This window comes from Notamacropus eugenii, chromosome 1, assembly GCF_028372415.1.
Source record: "Notamacropus eugenii isolate mMacEug1 chromosome 1, mMacEug1.pri_v2, whole genome shotgun sequence".
NCBI classification, from domain to species: Eukaryota; Metazoa; Chordata; class Mammalia; order Diprotodontia; family Macropodidae; genus Notamacropus; species Notamacropus eugenii.
Genome location: NC_092872.1, coordinates 259,136,904 through 259,157,363, shown reverse-complemented (window position 1 = coordinate 259,157,363; position 20,460 = coordinate 259,136,904). Strand labels below are relative to the sequence as shown.

The 20,460-nt window shown below is 42.6% G+C and overlaps 1 protein-coding gene across 18 annotated transcripts in view; it reads left to right on the top strand.

Annotated features, from left to right (window-relative positions):
- Positions 1–20,460, top strand: part of COL13A1 (collagen type XIII alpha 1 chain) — a 225,864-nt gene that overhangs the window by 172,093 nt on the left and 33,311 nt on the right. For 13 of the 18 annotated variants that reach the window (XM_072628741.1, XM_072628735.1, XM_072628736.1 and 10 more), the window contains 6 exons: positions 452–478; positions 2,031–2,111; positions 6,320–6,355; positions 10,042–10,095; positions 13,161–13,214; positions 15,604–15,639. In XM_072628741.1, coding sequence (XP_072484842.1) covers positions 452–478; positions 2,031–2,111; positions 6,320–6,355; positions 10,042–10,095; positions 13,161–13,214; positions 15,604–15,639 — 288 coding nt within the window. The remainder of the gene's footprint in view (positions 1–451; positions 479–2,030; positions 2,112–6,319; positions 6,356–10,041; positions 10,096–13,160; positions 13,215–15,603; positions 15,640–20,460) is intronic. The other 5 variants (XM_072628740.1, XM_072628746.1, XM_072628743.1 and 2 more) reach the window with 2 other exon arrangements.

The following is a 20,460-nucleotide window of genomic DNA, read 5'->3' as shown; positions in this document are numbered from 1 at the left end:
CATACTTAGATTTTTTGGTTCCAAATCCAATGTCCTTTCCACTTAGCTGCCTGCCAATGAGTGATATCCTTTCTTCTTCCCATCTCCAATTTAGAGTCCCATGAGCCAGGAAACTATCCAGTGTCATCTCACCAACACTATCATGGCACATAATTATTGTTTCAAATGATATACCCACAGACAAATTGATATATTCTTCTTCTCAGCATTGCTGAGTGCAAATGGTTCCACATCCCCAGAGCCCCATACCAGTTCAGAGTAGCCTGTACAATGGGATTGTGCACATGGCAATGGCCACCATGGACTGAACCCAGATGGTGATTATGGATGATCCAAAGTCTTTGGAGCTCTATCCTGGCCAGGCTGCAGAATGTGCTACCTCATGGATAAGAAGATGGTTGGTCTATCAGAAATGCCATTTTAATGGTTTTTATTTCTCTTCCAAATGCAGGGTCTCCAAGGTGTTCCTGGACCAAAGGTAAGACCCAGCAGTATTGGTATTCCACCTCTCATCCAATGGGCCATAGTAGTGAAAGAAAGGGGAAAAAGGAGAGGACTTAGAGGCTTGGTTGACCAGCAGCCTCATTTCATCTCCTAGTATGTCTAGGAAATAAAAATGGATGCTGCAGATAAGTAGAAATGTTCTCAGCAGAGAGGAAGTCCTGTACTCCATCAATATCTCTTACTCCTGACTTGTGATTCTTGATGTCTCTGAATTTCTACCCATTTACCTACTCACCCATTCCTTTCACTTTAATGGACATATATTAAGTACCTACTATATGCAAGGCATCCTACCAGGTACTAGGAAAACAAAAACCCAAATCAAACCTTTCACTCAAAGAATTTACAATCCGATGGGGGAGGAGGAGGAGACATAGATGCAAGCTGCTATGATGCAAGGGAAGAAACAAGATGCAAACAAAGGGTAATGGGAAACAAGAGAGATCACTTTCACCTGGGAGAGCTCAAAGAAGACTTCATGGCACAGATTAGGCCTTGAAGAAAGGGAGAGACTTCAACAAATATAGCTGGAGTGAGTCCATACCAGATGTGGGAGATGGTGTTAGGAAAGGCACCAAGCCAGGAGAAGACTGTCTCTAGTCAGAAGATAAATTTTGTCTCTGTCTCTTACGTGTGTGGATGTAGGCAATTCATTTAACCTCCCTGGGCCTCTGTTTCTTCAACTGGATAATGAGATGGTTAGATTAGATGGTTTTTGAGGCTCCTTCTAGCTCTCCAGGCCTATAATCTCTACCTTCCTATCAAAAGTTTCTCCATCGTTCACTCACACTGAAGTGTTGATGATTGCAGCTTTGTAGCCTTCAGTCAGTTTTGGCCATCCAGCGTAACAGTGTCATCCTTTGGAGAGATTTCCACTTTGATAAGGATCACAGCTATGGCAGGAGGTCAAGGGTATTGTAACTATGTCTGGTCTCAAATCCTCTGAAGTTAATGTACACTCACACTCTCTCTCTCTCTCTCTCACACACACACACACACACACACACACACACACACACACATATCCAGGGAAACTCAAAACTTCAACAGAATGAGAAAGAGCTTGCTCTTACCAAAAGACTGAGGACCCTGTGGCCAAGAGATAAAGCATCATTTGCACTGGTTATTTATCCTAGCTCTTATCCCAGTCCTTGGCATATTGCAGGCACCTGAGAGATGCTTATGTATTGATTGAGTAATCAACACTTGGGAAAGATTATTTTGGAGCATCAAAGTCATGTCATTGTTCCCCAAATCATACTATACAGAAGTCCTGGACTCTATCTACACAAAAACCATCCCACTCTGTGTCTGTGGCCTCCCATACTCTTAAGCTTGAATAGCCATTCTGGTCATCCATTTTATCTAATGATGAAAGAGACCACAAAATGCCTCCAGGGAAACTGAGGTTGTGGCAAAACTAGGGATCAGGCAAAACTAGGACTGCCCACCAGTCCACAATCCAAGATGTATTGTCTAAGGGAGCAACATGTCATGATTCCCCCCTAAATGTGTCTTTCTTTCAGGGGGAAGCTGGACGTGATGGAATGAAAGGAGAGAAGGGTGTCCAGGGAGAAAAAGGAGACCGAGGTCCATTGGGATTGCCTGTAAGTGTCTGAGAGCTAGGCAAAGCATTGTAAGAACTGTTTGATCTGGAAAAGTACAGGTTACCAGGGTAGATTGTCCTGTGGGAGATGGAAAGTTAGGAGAGAAATGTGCCTCATAACTCGTGCTTGTGGTAGCCATGGAAAATGGCCACCACACATTATATATACAATGTTTTCATCACAATGATCCCATGAGATGGAAAGTGCAAATCTTTTACAGAAGAGGAAACTGAGGTTCAGAGTTCCATCAAGGGCCACGTAACTAGTGCCAGAGTAGGAAATCAAATGCAAATCTCCTTACTTCAAATCCAGTAGAATGGAATCTTTCTACTCAATAAATACTGCCTGTCCAGAAGGTCTGAGTAATGCAGAATGCAGGCTTTGAGCCCACCATCCCAGCTCTGAGGAGCCTGAAAGTATATTGACCCTGTGAGAAGAAAGTGACCTGAAGAATCCCCTGTCTCTTAGTCATATAGTAACTTCTAATCATCCTTAAAGCCCAGAATATATCACATAATCACAGAGTTGGAGAAAACCTCAGAGGTCATGTAATCCAACCCATATCTGAAGAGAAATTCACTCCTCAATATATCTAGCATAGGTCAGAGGTAGAATCTGAACTCAGGTCCTCCTGACTCAGGCCATCCATTCCTCTATACTGCTTGTCTTTTATGTGACCATGCCTAGCGCAGTATAAACCTTTAATATGTACTTTAATCTTTCTATCTATTAGTGATTATCCAATTCCAACTAAAAGATATCAAGTGATGGAAAACTCACAACCTCCTGAGTCAGCCACTACATTTTGCAACAGCTCAGACTAATATCAACATGGTTGCTGTGAGCGTGAAATCAAGGTTCCATGTTGGAGGTGGCCTTTATCTTTGAATGGCTGTCCTTAGAAGAAAATATGGGGACCTCTCAGAGGCAGAGACAATTCCAATATTCCCCATTTTTACATCAACCACCAACACAAAATTTTCAAGTTTTTGACCCATCCGTCCCATGTTACTCAGGCTGTCCAGATAAATGGTTTTCAGGGCATTCTTGGCATGAAAGTCTGTAAAGCTAAAGATCAGAGAGCAGATGGGAGTCATAACACTTAGAAAACACCAACATCTGGCAAGTGTGGAACGACTGGAGTGGATTTAGCCCTTGTGCCCAAACTGTCCTGCCTGGTAGTCTAGGAACCAATCCACATCGATTATTCCAGCTCTGCCACTCCCAACTAGCGTGTCATTTCTGCTGTCTGGGCCTGGGTTTCCCCATTTCTATGGTCTATTCCATCACTCAAGGGAAAATCTGCCACAGACTTCTCAATGTACTGCTCTGTCTTACAGTTCAGCCCTGGTGATTCAGGGCTAATATTTGGATTTTTTTTAAAGATTTGGAGAGATACTTCCAGAGTCCCCCTCTAGTCCACTTTTGTCATTTTAGAAAAGCTTGGAGAGAGAAGGGTCTTATCTAGATCACATAGCTAGTAAATACTTCCAGTTCCTCACCCAGTACTCCAGTGACCTTCTCAGACTGAGTCCCTTCCAGTCACTCACCCTTGAGTGTATTAATTCCTCTGCCCCACATTTCAAACTCCACTTCAAGTTCCCTGTCTAAGAATCCAGTTAAGAAACACTACTACATAATTACAAGACCAAGAATTCTCTCTCTATGTTTTTCTAGGGCTTGATGGTTTTCATTTGTATAATTGCAACTAAACTGTAAAAGCAAAAGGCAGAATTACTCTCCTGCTAATACATCAAATGTAGAAATAGTAAAGGATCTAATTATCCTAATAGACTGCACAAAGCTAACAACTAGCAAATATTTTCCACAGTTCTAAGTTGTGTACCAAATGATTAATCTAGCCAGCCAGTTCTTTGTGACTGAAATCATCATGATAATAACTTACATTTAAAGTTTACAAAGCAACACTGTGAAGGAGGGAATCTAAGCATTATTGCCCCCGTGTCATGGATGAGAAAACTGAGGCTCCAAAGACTGTTTCTTCTTAGAATCACCAAGTAAATGGGTGTCTCAGAACTAGAATTTGAAATCAGTCCCCCTCCTTACTCCAAAACTCAAAAGTCTTTCTGCTATAACATGCTACCTCTTTTACCCTTTGAAAAGTCAGATATTAGAAGACAACAATATATTCTCCATGGCAGTCAGCTGAATAAAACTAGAACATGCCACCATTTCTTAAGATGTCTCCAAATGCCTGATTATTTCATGTCACATAGACAAAACATCCAGCTATTTCACTGACTTTTTGAGTGTTGGGTGCCATTTTTCCAAGGAGGTCATACTGAGTTTTGTAATGTTTTCTCCAAGGATATAGTCATTCAGGGACTGTGTCAAGGCTACTTCATCTCCAGACAAAGCATTAATCAGTCCCTCATAGAAGGCATCTTATTATGCTGTAGAGATAAAGATGAGGGAAGCTAATCTTAGGACAATGCCTTCTTAAGTCATATCTCTACCTCCTCACTACTAGACCTGGCCTGTCATTCCTCCCTGAAATCTGCCCTTTGAGAACACCTTACCTTTCAAACCTTGGAGATAAATAGATCATAGGGTCAGAGATTTAGGGCTGGGAGAGACCAGACAAGTCCAACTTGTCCAATTTGTCCATCTTGTCTCCTTTTATAGTTAAGGAAACTGAGGTTCAATTACGTTGCCCATGGTCACACAGGTAGCATCAGAAGTAGGATTCACACCCATGTCCTGACTCCAAATCCCCTCCATTGCCTTATCATTGGACTCTGGGAGAGAATGACCCCCAGCTAACCTCATGGCTCAGTCTGGACAAGAGTCCTCTCATGTTGCTGATTGCCATCTCTACCAAAAGCAAAAATTTGCCCATTGCTCCCTCTATTTTCAAGATGCCAAGACATTCCAGGCATCCCTCCAACATTTGGACCATTCTAAATGGAAAGAGAGCCACTTGCCTGGTGTGATCTGAGGGTATAAGAATGGCACTGCCTAAAATTTAGGCATCAACCCTAACTTACAGGTGATACAGTGGCAGGAATTCCACCATTCTGAATTCATTTCATTGACTTAAACATTACCCCCTCCCTGTGATCCTCTACAAAAACGAAAGATAAGAACACATTAAGCCCCAGCACCATATTGCTCCAAGGATGCATGATGTCATCAATGTTATTTCCCTCCCAATCTTTTCTACGCCTTAATAGACAGACTTAATGAGTTATTTAGACCAGAATTGTAATTCCATTCCTGAAGGAGGAAACTCCCTCTACGAATTCAGATCGGCACCTGCCCTGCAACTTTTAGATTTAGGGAGTGTCCTAGAAGCACTGAGAGGACTTGACCAGGATCACACAGCCAGTGGATATCAAAGGAAGGGTTGGAATCCAGGTCTTCCTGACATGGAGATCAGCTCTGTCTATCTCTGTTTCTGTCTCTGTTTCTGTCTCTGTCTTTGTCTCTGTCCCTATCTCTCTCTGTGTCTTTCTCTTTGTCTCTGTCTCTGTCTCTCTCTCTCTTTCTCTCTGTCTTTGTCTCTCCTCTTTCCTCTCTCCTCTCTCCTCTCTTTCCCTTTCTTTCTTGGTCCTAGACCAGGGCTTGCTCTCCCTCTGTCTTCAGCTGGCCAGGGACATGTTGCACAAGTGGTGACTTGTGACTTCCTTCCCCAACCCTGCCTTTAAGAGATCAGAAGGACATTTTACAGAGGATGAAAGTGAGCCCCAGAGAACTTGTGACTTGCCCAAGGTCACGTAGCTAGTTAGTGACACAAACATGACTTGAACCCAAGCCCTCTAATTCTACAATCCAGCATTCTTGCCACTCTACCACACTGCTTGGTTGCATGAAAGTAATGGGAGATTCAGCCTGAAGGGAAATGGGTGGAGTGCTGGAAGGAGGGAAAAGGTGAATAAGAGGGGAAATGGGAAGGACTCAGATGACCATTTTGGCCTCCTTCCTAGATTCCCTGCAGAGAGCCCTGCCTGATCAGCCCACACTGCATCCAGTGTCTCCATGTTGTTGTTGATTTCCATGTCAATACCATCACCTGTCCTTGAGAGCTTATTTTCCCGTTTTGTTTGATTACGAGCATTATGTTTGTCTAAAGTCATTGCTTCACTCACTTCTCCCCCCATATCCTTTTTTCTCCTTCCCCCTCCCCACCCCAAAACCTTCCCATTCCTCCTTGCCTTCTTTTTGTTAAACCCTTCCCTTCTGTCCAGGGTGCTTCAGGTTTGGACGGCAGGCCTGGGCCACCGGTGAGTCTTGTTTCTCCATTATCTCACCTCCCTCCACCCCAACCCCAAGCCTGTGATTTGTCTCGTGTGTCCCACTGTAGCTTCGTTTATACTGTGAGTCGCCACGTTTTCCTACCACCACCATTAAGGAATCAGTTGAGCTGAATTTGAAAGCATTATCGCAATTCTTCTGGGTCAAACAGTTCATATAATTACTAAATGTGAGAGAAGAACGCTCAGAACATAGAACATGAAATGCTGAGATGGGAGGGCCCTTAGAACATAGAATGTAGGATGGCAAAACTGGAAGGGACTTTGTTTTCCAATGTCAGAGTTGGAAGGGATCTTAAAACATAGAGTGTCAGAACTGGAAGGAAACAGAATGTTAGAACTGGAAAGTTCTTTAGAACATGAAATATCAGAGCTAGAAGGAACTTTAGAATAGAGAATACAGAATGTCACAATGCAAAACATCCTTTAAAACTATCTCTTAATCTCCTCATTTTACAGAGCAGAAAGACAAGGCCCAGAGAAGGAAATTTTTTATTTCCTAAGACTTTTCCCCCTAATACCACACTGTGATGGAACTGTTTCTATATGCCCTATAATCCTGAACTGATTTGTTAATCATTCTGCCTGACTCCAGTCTAAATATTCTCATCAACTATTCTCAGTTGAGAATGATCATATAATAGATTTGCCAGTGCACATGGTTAATTTTGAAGCTGATTTTGAAGGTCATTGCCTCTTTATAATACTCCCCCCATTCCTCTACCCCTGCTTATCTTACCTACTGGGAAGTATCAGCATCTTCCCATTACACTATGTACCCTGTCCTCATGCTATGAGTTGTGTTCATCTCATTGCTGTCCATGGTAGTCTTGACAGTCATTAGCATTTACCAATCTGTCACCTAAGGTATGGAAGGCTTGAGATGTATTGTTTGCTTACTTTCTTCTTTGAGACCCACCTTAAAATGCCTCCTAGTTTAACCAGCAGAATACACATTAGCCTATAGATGACTCATAGCCAAAGAACAATTTGAGTTTCCCTAATCATTAGGAAGTTAAAAAAAAAAAACTTCACAGAATGTCAAGGCTGAAAAGGTCCTTAGAAGAGAGAGCAGAAGAGAGACCTGAGAACATGGAATGTCAGAGCTGGAAGGATCATTACAAGAGAGAACTGAATGTCAGAGGTGAAAGGGACCTTGGGACATAGGATTTATGACCTGGAGGAAGTCTTAGAGTTCAGCTCATTTTGCAGAGAAAGTTCAAGGTCACACTCAGAATGGCAGCTAGCTGATCTCAGAATCTATCCCATTCCTGTTCTCTCCCCTCCCCCAAGGTAATTATATTGTATTGTATTTAAACACAAAAGTGGTCTTCCTGACCACTCTCACCAGAACAGGCACTTGAACTGAATTTCCATTGGTAGCATGTAGTGCCCTCTCTCTGTCTTCCTCAGAATCAACCAAAAGACTGGAGGACTGAGAATGTGATTAGTGTCTAGGGGACAGAAAAACAGGGTTTCTTCTCTGCGCTGAGATATTGATCCCAGGAGGATATGGACTCAGGTCTAGGTCTTCATTCATACTAGATTTTTAAACAAACAATGCTAATTGATTAACCAACTCAGAAACCAATGCAACTACCCACAGACACCCATGTTCACAGATGGGAGATCCTCCTAAGTCAGATCTGCAAGCACTGAGTCCAGCTTAGCTTTGGTTTGGGGAACAGACAGTTTTGAAATGCCAATTGTTGAATGCTCACCTCTATCTAGTGGAAGGTTCAATTGGTAATATGGAGCTTTAATGATGCTTTAGCCCTCTCTAGGCAATACTGCCTTCAAGCCTGGTCCACCCCAGTTCCACTGTTTCTGAGCAAGAATAATTATAAGGTCTTCTCAACTCAATTAATGAGGATAATAACTCCCATCACCACAGAGCTCACCCCATGACACCCTTGGGAATTAGACAATACAAGTCTTACTATTTTTAGCTCGCAAATGAGGAAACCAAATTTCAGGGAGATGTTAGACTGTGAATTACAGTGAAGCAGGGATTCAAACTCAGGGCTTCCGGCTCTAGGGCCAGCCACTACACCAGCTGCCTTACCATGCTTAGTGTTGTAGATATTGAGAAGAGGCAGAGAGAGCCAGCTTAACTCCCCTAAAGATGGGAGGTCAATAATTAACACAGGATCACAGATTGAGAACTAGGAATCACACAGTCAGGCAACAAGCAGTGCTTATTATGTGGCACTGTACTAAGCACAGGAGATACAAAGAAAGGTGAAAACAGGCTCCTGCCCCCACGGAACTCACAGTCCAACAAAGGAGGCAGCATGACATAAATTGGTCCGTACAAGATACACACACACACACACACACACACACACACACACACACACACACACACACTGTCCAAAAAGTCTTAGTATAGTTTTAATCTTCAATAGTCAAAAAAAAGCACTAAGACTTTGGCGACATCCTGTGTGTAAATACATGTATGTATATATGCATATATGTGTATGACATATATGTGTATATATAAATATATATATGTGGAGAGAGATAAAGGTAGATGAAAGAAAGAGCTTAAAGAAAACTTATCAATTCTTTAGCACCTACTATGTGCCTGGGGATATGCTTTTTTTTGCACTTGGGCTACAAATACAAAGAATGAAACAATCCCAACTCACAAAAAGATTCCACTTGAGTAGGGAAGAGAAGTACATCTACAAATATCCATAGCATAAATAGAAAGCAAACTAATCGAAACCTGTATGCCCAGTGGTCCGATGTGAGGAGGCTTAGGAAGGAGGATTCTAGCAGTGGATGGATCAGGAGAGGCTTTCTGTGTAAGATGGCTCATGACCCATGTCTTAAAGGAAGTGAGAGCCTCAGTGAGAGGGAGGTGGAGAGGGAGGTCATTCCAGGCATGGGGGACGGCCAGCAGAAAGGCAGGAAATGGAATGCTGTGAGGGAGGAGCAGGGTCACCCATCGAGGCAGTATCAGGCATAGGTGTCTTGATCCTAGACACCTCATCCTTTCTACTCCACCACTCTAAAGGAAGAACCTAGAGACCTTCCCAAGGCAGTTCCTGTTGTGGTGACCATGGATGTCCCCAGGCAAAAGGGAAAGGCTCACACTTTTCCAAAGGATGAAGGGTTGTGGTTGGGGGTTGGTCTAGGGGGCCAGGGTCCTCAGGGAAGTAGAATAAGTGGAACCCTCTTCTGCCTGCTTCTCTCTGTGTGTGCATCTTGCCTTTGTCCCCATGGCATGGTGACCTGCCCACCCGCCTGCATGATACTAGGCTTACCAGCCCGGGGTCCCTCCTCCTCTCTGGAGGGTCTGTTGACTTTCCTCTCAAAAGCTTTCAGGAAATGAGCCATTCTCCTCTTGTTTTCAGCTTGGCTGGCTTGGCTGTGAGGCATAAGGGTTCAATTCTGCAGAATTGGGAGACTGAAATCAGCAGTGCGGCCCCTTCCCCCAAGCCATAATGGGGCTGGACTACGGCTGCATAACCATCCCTGACCTTGGCCTTGCCAACCCTGAAAACTGTCAGCAAATAAACAAAGCCTTGGCTCCCCAGATTTCCTTCCACATCCACTATGGTTTTGCCTGAAGGAGTCACTTGTGCCTTAATGAGATCTGCCCAGATCACCAGGGCCATGACTGCCCCCTCTTTTTTCAAACCCCACAGGGTACTCCAGGACCAGTTGGGGTTCCAGGCCCAGCAGGACCAAAAGGGGAAAGGGTGAGTGTACCCACTAAGCCAAGCTGTGGCAGCCAAATCTGGGTGGTGGGATGGGTGAAGGACGCCAGGATTTAAAGGTAGAAGGGGTCTCAGAATCAGCCAATTGACAAGTATTTACTAAGCACCCATAATGCACCAGGCACCTTGATAGAAACAGTCTGGTATAATCCTTTCATTCTACAGAAGGCAGCCTAGAGGAGTTTACTTAGTGCTGGGGTCACACTGCCAAAGACAACAATAATGATATTTCTTGTTTGTATAGAGCTTTGAGGTTTACAAAATGCTCTGCTCATCAAAGCCTAGCACAGTAGGTATCCTACACTTTGAGATGTCCATTTTCCATGAGAAAAGGTGACATGTTAGTAACTGTTAATGTCAGGATTTGAACTGAGGTCCATATTCCAAATCTAGCACTCTGTACACTGCTAAGAGAAACTCTGAGTGTTGCTTCTTAGTCTGAGTCTCCAGGTGGGGTTTGCCTTGACAACTCTCAAGAGGCTTTGGGATAAATTCCTATTTCCCCAGCTCCAGCCACCCCTTAAACCCAAGGACAGCAGCAGCAGAGGACAGTCACACTATCTATCTACCCAGTCTTGGAACTAGGTAACAACTGGATGAAAATAAACATCAAGGACAGCCCTGAAAAGGGGAAGAAATAATCTGGAGGCAACATTCAACTTTAGAGGGGGTAGAAGGAATACCAGACAGTCCCACCCATGATGCATTGTCAATGCTAGAGTGTTGACCATTGGTTTATGTGGTCACAAGTCTGTGAGCCCTGGCTGGCAAAGTCCTCTCCTTCTCCCTCATCCTCCCTTCCTCATCAGTGACCCAAGGTGGTCACCTCAATTTGCCAGACCCAAGGAATTGGTGATGATAATGATGACAGAAGAAATAATAATAATAGTCCATGTCTTCATGATGATTTAACATTTACAAAGCACATTTGCCACAACAATCCTCTGAGTTTCAGGCATCGTTAACACAATCTTGAAGTCTTGTCTCTGACACAACCTGGCTGTGTGACCCTGGGCAGGTCACTTAACCTCAATGCTCCAGACCACTAATGTCAAACTCAAATAGAACATGTGCCACTAAACCAGACAGAAGGATCCATCCCTGAAGTCACAGATTGACTTTGAAAACCACCCATTAACATTATGTTTTATTATGTTTTTCCTTATTTTGTTCAGTATTTCCCAATTACATTTTTATTTGGTTGGGGTCACACTCAGGAGGGTTGTGGGTCAGCAGCTCTTGGGTTCAACATGTTCTCCAAGTCTAAAAGTTGCAAAAGAAGGTACCGATCTGCATTGGTAAAGGAAGTTTCCTCCTCGGCAAGCTCCATCTGCATTGGTAAAGGAAGTTTCCTCCTCGGCAAGCTCCACCAACAAAATCCCAGGTTCTTTCTGTCTTAAAACTCAGAAGCTGAGGGACACCTTACTGCTAAGTGTCAGAACAGAATCTGAACCCAGATCCCTGACCCCAAATCCAGAGCTCTTTCCTCAGCACGATGATGGCTTCTGTGACTCTGAGGCCATTGAGTGATATCTGAAACCATGGCCAGCCCCCTCCCATGATCTTTTTGAAAACTGCAACCCACCTTTGCCTCTAGCTCCCATTATATTATTGCTTTTTTGATGGATAGTGTTGGATTTAAAGTCAAGATCTGGATTCAAATCCTGCTTCAGACACTTACTAGATGTGAGGCTCTTGGCAAGTTATTTAATGTCTAATCCTGTTTCATCATCCATAAAATAAGACTAATACTAGCACCTACTCCACAAGGTTCTTATGAAAATCCAATGAGATATAAAATATCTACAAACCTTTCCTTCTACCACTCCTTCTCTGCCTACCCATTTTCTTAATTCCCTGCTGAAGTCTGAGGTTAGTCAGTAAGGAAGATTATTTGTACCCATGTTGTATGTCTTAGTTCAGGAGTCTTTATAGAATGCCTTTTGTCTGGAAGTTGTGATGGGCACCATAGAAACACATGACCCCAAATACCTTGGGGCATTAGGGTGATAAATGGAAAAGAGTCACTGGTTTTAAAGCCTGAAGACCTGAGCTTAATTTCTGGTTCTGATACCTACAAGCAGTGTGAACTGGAGCAAGTCATTTAACGTGAGATGCCAACTCTAAATAAGCCACAGTCCCTGACCTTAGGGACCAGCTCAAATAACCAGATTGTACAATATTAAGGCATCTTCCTCCTCTATAAAATGGGCTGATTGTGTTGTGCTAACTCAAAGGTGCAGGTCTATGGGGCAAGCCCAATGTAAAGGATCAAAATGATGTAAGCTACTGTTATTTTACTATTATGTTGTTAGAAGTTAGATGATAATGCCCCAATCACTCACATTTATATAACCTTTTAAGATTTGCAAAATACTTTACATATGTGATCTCATTTGATCCTCCCACAATCCCTCTGAGGTAGGTACTATTATCATTACAGATGAGGAAACTGAAGTATAGAGAGGTTAAGTAATTTGCCTAGGGACATACAGCTAGTGTCTCAAATGGGATTCAAATCCAGATCATCCCAACTCTACCCACCAAGAGTCCACTGCTCTACATATCAAACCAGGCTATATTGAATTAATTGTGAGATTGTGGCGATGAGGAAGGAGCTAACTATTGAGTCAATCAGCAGAGAAGACCTCCATGGAAGAATCTTGACTCTGTTGCTTATTAGTCATGTGACCTTGGGCAAATATCTTCTTGACTCCTTTTCCTCTAAGATGATGGGGGAGAGTGAATTGAATGATCTTTAAGGTCTTCTACAATTCCAAATCTCTTCTCCTTGACTCATTTTCCTGTAAGATGATGGGGGAGGGTAAATTGAATGGTCTTAAAGGTCCTTTGCAATGCCAAATCTCATGGTCCCAGGTTACACAAGCCAAACATTGGAAGGACCAATAGTGGATCTAGATGGGAAGAGACACAGTGGTTCTGGACAAGAGGACATTCACCATCAGATGGTTTTCTATGTGAATCAGGGAACATGAATCACCTAGTCAGGCAGGATCACATGTTGCCTTGTTCTCTATTTCTTTCAGGGCAGCAAAGGAGACCCTGGAATCACAGGACCAATGGGAGCAGCTGGGCTTCCTGTAAGTTTTCCCTCACCCTCATGTTGTTCTCAGTGACTGAGGATGCTCTTGATCATCCTGGGTGTTCTCTTTTGCTGCTCTTGCAGAAATCACAAATGAAGACATTGAACTTGGTGGGGGAGGGGCAGAGTAGAACATGGAGGGAGAGCTCTAAGAGCAAAGGAAGGACTCCAGCTCCGCCAACATAGACTGGGCAGTCTGCCATTGCATGACCCTGTAGAGAGAAATAAGTAGCCTCATCTCACCACCCACAGTGCCCATACTCATTGGATCATAGAATTCCAACATAGAAAGGATTTCAGAGAACATCCACTCTAACTGTCTCATAATGAGGAAACCTAGTCCCAGAGATGTTAAGTGAATTTCCCAAGGACACGCAGGTAACAAATCATGGGGTTAGAATTTGAACCAGGTGCTCTGACTCTAACTCTATTGCTGTCCTCTCTACATCCCTTGGTTGAGATCATGTAGCCCATAAGTTAGTCCTAATCTCAGAGTACTAGAAGTCATCCCTCCTGACTCAATCTAATGCATTCAACAAGACACCTCTGCTTCTCACTTTTCACTGTCGTATCCCTTCCACCTCTCCTCCATCAGAACTTAAGGAAACTATCCCAGGGAGAGAATCAGAGAATCCAAGAGCTAGAAAGGATGTTGTCAGTCACCAAGTCCGAACGCTTTCATTTTGCAAAGAAAGAAACTGAGGCACAGAGAGTAGTAATGTCTAAAGTCATCAGAAGGTGGCAGGAGAGAGGGGAAGTCTTGTCTTCTGACACTGAGACCGATAATGTGATCATTCACAAAAGGACATCACCAGCTCAATATGGCCCATCGACATTTTTTTTAAAACCATTAGAGCCACCAATATCTTAACTCACCTTTATATAGCCAAGATTAAATAAACCTATGAACTCAGTATTATTGGTACTATTATCCTTATTTTACAGATAAGGAAACAGAGGCCCAGAGAGGTTAAGGTGACCCAATGTTGTCTAGGGTTACATAGCTAGTTACACAGCATAGTGAGGTTTCCTTATTATGAGGCTGTTAGAGTGTATACTCTCTGAGATCCTTTCTAGAGCTGAATTCTATGATTCAATGAGTATGGGTACTGTGGATGCTAAGATTCTTACGCTACTTATTTCTCTGTTACAAGGTCATGCAATGGTTAGGTGCCCAGTTTATGTTGTCCGACTCTAAAGATCTCATTGGGTTGGGAGCCTCACTGCAGAGGCATCCAGCATTCTTTCCATGACCCCTAACTATGCTTCTTAGTCTTAATTGAAAGAAACCAGGTATTGAATGCTAAGACTTCAATAACTATTTCACTAGGTCCATGGAGGAAAGCAGCTATATGGCACAGTAGATAGAGCCCTGGGAGGACCTGATTTCAAATCTAACCTCAGACACTTGTTAGCTGTGTGAACCTAGGCAAGTCATTTAACTCTGCTTGCCTCAGTTTTCTCATCTGTAAAATGAGCTGGATGAGGAAGTGGCCATGTCTTTGCCAAGAAAACCCCAAATCAAGTAACGGAGAGTCAGACACGACTGAAATTAACTGAACAACAACATAATGGAGGAAATGAAGGAAAATGAAGGAAATGGAAGAAAGCAAAGATATCTTTATACAGCAATGCCTCCTAGAGCTCCCTAGATCACCCTATATAGGCAGCCACCTCCTTTACTTCTGGGTAAGGCCCACCCAGTTAAAAGAGACAATTTAGCAAGATCCAGTCTTGGGATTCATTGCTGTCCATCCTTCCTTTTTGAAGAGGACCAACATATACTATGCCCCGTCTAGTGGGTCAAGCTGCCCAAGCTATTTCCATGGTGCCACAGGACAACCCTACACTTCAGCTTGTTATTGTCCCACTCACCAGGTCCAAGGGTAGCACTAGAGCCTTTGAGATTAATGGCAAAAAACAAACCAAAAAAAAACCCACTTTGATATGTTTGAAAGGAGGAAGCAGACAGAATGGCAACATGTGGCCCTTCCTGCCAGAGTCATTGGCCTGCTTGCCTTTCATGTGTTCCAAAGACACCCTCAGGGCCCTTTATTCATTCATTTAAATGGGCTCACAATGATTCGATGAGAGGCCACCTGGAAAGAACCCATTTCCCCACCATGGAGCCAGGAAACAAGGGTAGCATTCACATTTCTGCCCATAACTCATCCTATATTTTATAGGTCAATTTACTCAGGCTCTCTTCCCTTTGGTTCCCAGTCTGTAAAATGGGGATAATTAAATTTGCTCCCTCTGCCCTCTCCCCCCAACCCACCCGGAGTTGGCTATCAGTAAAGAGCTTTCAGAAGCTTGGAAGAAAAGGGGCCTAAGGATCATCCAGGGGGTTGGCTTGTTAATATGGCTTTGTCTCTGATTTATTCTAGGGTTTGCACGGACCACCCGGTGACAAAGGAAACCGGGTGAGTCAGGAGCTGAATTCCTTGTATTTGGTTACTAATGTCTTCAGGATGTGGTGGAATGATCAATTTGAAATGACCAGCCCAAGGAGGAAGTTCAAGTTTCCTTAAAAAATCACCCTAAATTAGAGGGCTTTCCAGTGAGATACTTAACATTGTAATACATACCGAGATTGGACTCCCAGCGGATACTCAAAAGGATGTGCAATATAGGAAGATTTGAGCCCTTTGGCGCCCATTTAGGCACATATAGTCCACAAAAAATAACCTTGTGTCTAGATCTCTCTGGTCATGTTGCCGTAAATAATTAACCTTTGGTATTTCAAGAATCTGTGATTTCATCAGCAGCATGAGTGCTCTCTCTACTCTCCATACCATAGTAAATGAATGTTGCCCAAAAAATCCATTTCTTAATAGCCAGACTGCTGGTATTGAGCCTTTCAAGGCTGGGTTTTGGATGACAGACATGTTGCAGGGCCTGTTTTCAAAAGCTTAAGAAGAATTGCCAGAGCTGGTGCCCTACTAGTCAAGCTTAGACGACAGCATAGGAAAAGGGGAAAGGTGTTGACCCTGAAATCAGAGGAAATGGGTTCAGATCTCACCTCTGTCTTTTAGTATTTGTGTGACCTTGGGGAAGTCTCAATTTCTTCATTTGTAAAATGAAGGAGATGAATGGAATGCCCTCTGAGGTCACTTCCAGCCCCAATTCTATGATCCTCAGTATCATGTCTAAATGCATCATTACACTAGACTAAGGTTTTCTAAAACTCACAAACTGGCATCACACTAAATCTGAAATCACTGGCAAGGATAGGAAGAAATTCCAGGTCAAAGTCTGAGTCTAGGTGATTTAAGCAGCCAGCACAATTCCTCTTAGAGAAACTAGACAGAAAGGTCTAAACCCAGGTGTCCAATATGGGACCTGCCTAACCCCAGCATGTGGCCTGTCCAAAATTTTCAGAAAAACGAAAACACATTTTATCTAGTTAGAAAGCACATGTGAACTAGTAAGTTAGTATGGTTTAATTACTTGCCCACCTACATCTTTGTGTAACAAGGGGTCATGTTAAGAGGCTTGGCTCCATAATCAAAACTATTTTTTAAAAATACATTCAGCCCACACACATATGGATTTCTCATCACAGTGCTCACTCCTGAAAAACCTGGATGCCCTGGTTAAAATAATGAGGCTGTGTTTAGTCTGTGGAAGTGGTGACCTTTCTACCTTATCCTTATCCCAGATGAGAGTCTTAACAGGATAGATGCTCTTCCCGGGAAGGATCAGCCTCTTCCCAGTCTCTTATTGTTCCTTCTGTCTAATAGTGTTTTCTTTGGCTTTTGTCTGCTCTCTGTTCCCTAAAAGCATGGTGCTATGCCAAGGCATGGCCCTTGGGCATACATACATATCGCATTGCTCCAGTGAGAGACAAATATACATATATACGCAGATAGATGGATAGATAGACACATGATAGGCAGATAGACAGAAAGATTATAAATATATAGACAGACAGACACATGATAGGCAGATAGATAAAAAGATGACAGATAGAGAGAGACGCATGATAGACAGAAAGATGACAGATAGATAGACACATGATAGAAAGATGACAGATAGACAGACACATAATAAGTAGACAGACAGAAAGATGACAGATAGATAGATAGATAGATTAGATAGATGTATGATAGAAAGATGACAGATGGATAGATAGACAGACACATGATAGGCAGACAGAAAGATGACAGATACATAGGTAGATAATAAATAGGCAGGCAGATGGAAAAATGATAGATAGAAAGATAGAAACATTTCTTAAGCACTTACTGTGTGCCAAGCACTGTGCTAATCACTGGGGATACAAGTACAAGCAAGACATACTGCCCTCAAGGAGCTTATATTCTAATGGGGAAGGGCTCCGGCAGAGCTGGAAGGGGAGTTAGGTAGCTGGCACTGGTAGCTACTGTTTGAAGAAGTTCTTCTAATTCTGTGGCTAAGACTTCTCATCTCCCAGCTCCACTGGCTGCCCAGCTAGTCTTCTGGCAGGTCTTTGATAACATTAATGTGTGTGATAGGGCAATATAGACACTGTCTTTTTCGTTTCGTTGCCAGTGAAGATGAATTGGATTCCATCTCAATTCAGTAAATATTTACAGAGTGCCTTTAAACTGGTGACTCATAACAAACAATTCAGGCTTAGTTCTCTTAATCCTAGCCATTAATAGGGAGGAGGGAGGCGGGAGGAGGAAAGAAAGGAGGTAGCCTGTGTGATCCATATGATCCACAGCTGGAAGGGACCAAAGAGTCCATCTAGCCCAAATACCTCATTTTACAGATAAGGAAACTGAGGTTCAGAGAGGTTAAGTGACTTGCCCAGGGTCATACAGATAGTCATCAGAGTTAGGATTGGAACCCCAATCTTCCTGGCTCCAGTTCCAAGCACTCTACCCATTGCACTACGCTGCCTGTCTTCAGCCTTCCTCCCTCCCTCCCCACCAAGATATAACTGTCAGAAACAGAATCAGAATTTCAGGCAAAATGAGAAATTGGAATTTCCTATGGGCAAAGTCATAAAGACTTTATGGTTTCAAGCACGTGTGATCATTCCACTGACAGTCTGGCTTATTAACATCCTATCTCCTTTCTTTTGAGTTTGGGTTTCACCTAATTATAAATACTATTGCTAAATTATTCAAATTAAATTCCTTCAATTCTTTCTGTTGGTTTGCAGTCAGAGCGAGTCATGAAGGCCATGATTTCTTTCGAGATCTTCATGGGCAACCCCATGTGGGGATAGTGAGGTTCAGACTACATTGCGCAGAGAAGTCAGGGTAAAACTGTTACCCCTCCTTGTCAAAGATGGTACTGGAGATAGATGATGCAGTGGAGGTGAAATCTGTGAAGTTTCTATTAATAAACTAGACAGTGATGGCCCATAGAAGGAGCGCCTTCTCTTTCCTGTCTTAGAATTTGACAGTGGCCTCTCGCCTCTTATTTGCAAATTAGGAATGACTTATTTAACAAAAAGGAAGTCTGGAAAATGGTAGGAAATTGCTCAGCCCTTCATCAAAAAGTCCTATAAAGGTTCCCCTGTCTTTCTTCAAAGACAGTACTTCTAAATCATTGAAAAGTGTCCTTTTTAGCCCCCAGATTTGGCCATTGAGATCTTAATTTTCTCTGCTGGGCTGAATAGATCATGGGGCTGATCCAAGGCGGAGAGATTCTGATGTTTATGTGATTTGTTGAAAGTCCAGCCTAAAAAATGATGTTCCTTTTCCTCTCTATTAATTCAATTAAATTCAACAAGTGTTTTAAGTTCCTACTATCTGCCAGGCCCTAAGGTTAGCAAAACAGAAATTAAATATTTCCTGCCCTCAAAGAGCTAACATTCTACAAAAAAATGTTAAGATAGTTCTTGGTCCTCTCCTAGTAAAGAAAGTCACAGCAGTCGTTCTAAGACTCACTACCAAGAATATTAACATTTTCCAAATAGGACAGATACCAGACAAACAAAATAATGTCCCATTCCTAAATTGCAGTTGTATAAATATCAGAACCCAGAAGTTCTCCAGGAATTTGGCCCATATGCAATTTTTAGTTCGGGAAGTATCTAAGAAAGGAACAGTATCTTCTGCCTAAAACTGGTGGTAGTAGCCACACTGATGTAGATGTCATGGTGTAGACTTTGAATCACCCAACAGAAAAAAATCTGATGGTCATCCATCCAAGCTAACTCAGTCACTTTCTGAAATGCTCTATTTGGCATGTGCAACATGTGCTGTGTGTTTGTTTCTGACTTCTACAGGTCCCTCTTATCCCCTTACCTCTGTCCCTGCTGCTTTTTTCTTTTTCTTTTTCTTTTTTTTTCTTTTTTTTTTTTTTGGCGTGGATCTTCCTTCCTCTTCCCTCTACATCCCTGGAGACTTTTTTCCATGTAGGCAATTTCTCCTAGTCATATCTCTTTCCCATCCATTCTTTTTCCAATTTTGAGTTTATTTTATCTAAACTCTTATTTTCCACTTTTTTAGACATCTCTGTTGCTTGATTTTATTTGTACTTTCTAACCCCTGCCACATGCTGAATAAAACCCTCTCTTTGACCAATCCTCTTTCATCTCATTTTATGTAACTCTGAGGGCATGGGAGGAGGTGAGTTGGGAAATTTTCTACTTTCTGTAAATGGGTCTTTAAAGTACCCTCAATTTTAGGATAATTTCTTCTTTCTGTTGAACACTCCTTTATTAAAAGCAAGAGTTTGACATGTAGTCACCCCTTAACTGCTGACATGTGGTTTATCCTGTTTGTTGATTACTTATAATCAATTTCCACCCTCAGTCAAGGTGCTCCCCCCACCAAACCCTCACCCATGATGCATGAATAGAAAATACAAACTAATTTGCAAGAGTGACCTGAGTAAAATATCGTTAGGAAACAACTAGCCACCAGTCAAAGTAACAGCTGGTGGGGGGTACATTGCCATCAGATGAAGCATCACAGGATCCAGATACCCCAGAAAGAAGTGGCTCCATGGCCAGTCTTGCTCCTTAGAATGTTCTACACAGACACAGCAAAGACAATGTCTAGACCTACCTTGGACAGTCCCATCACCAACTCAGTTCCCTATTGCCTCCTCTGTTCTCCTTAGGGACAAAACCACACATATCACACACACACACACACACACACACACACACACACACACACACACACACACACACCCCTATACATTTGCAAATGTCCAACATTGATATTTACATCCCTACAGAAGCTATATTAATTAGGAGGGTCTATTTTAAAAAAAAAAATTTCTGGTTTTCTGTTTTA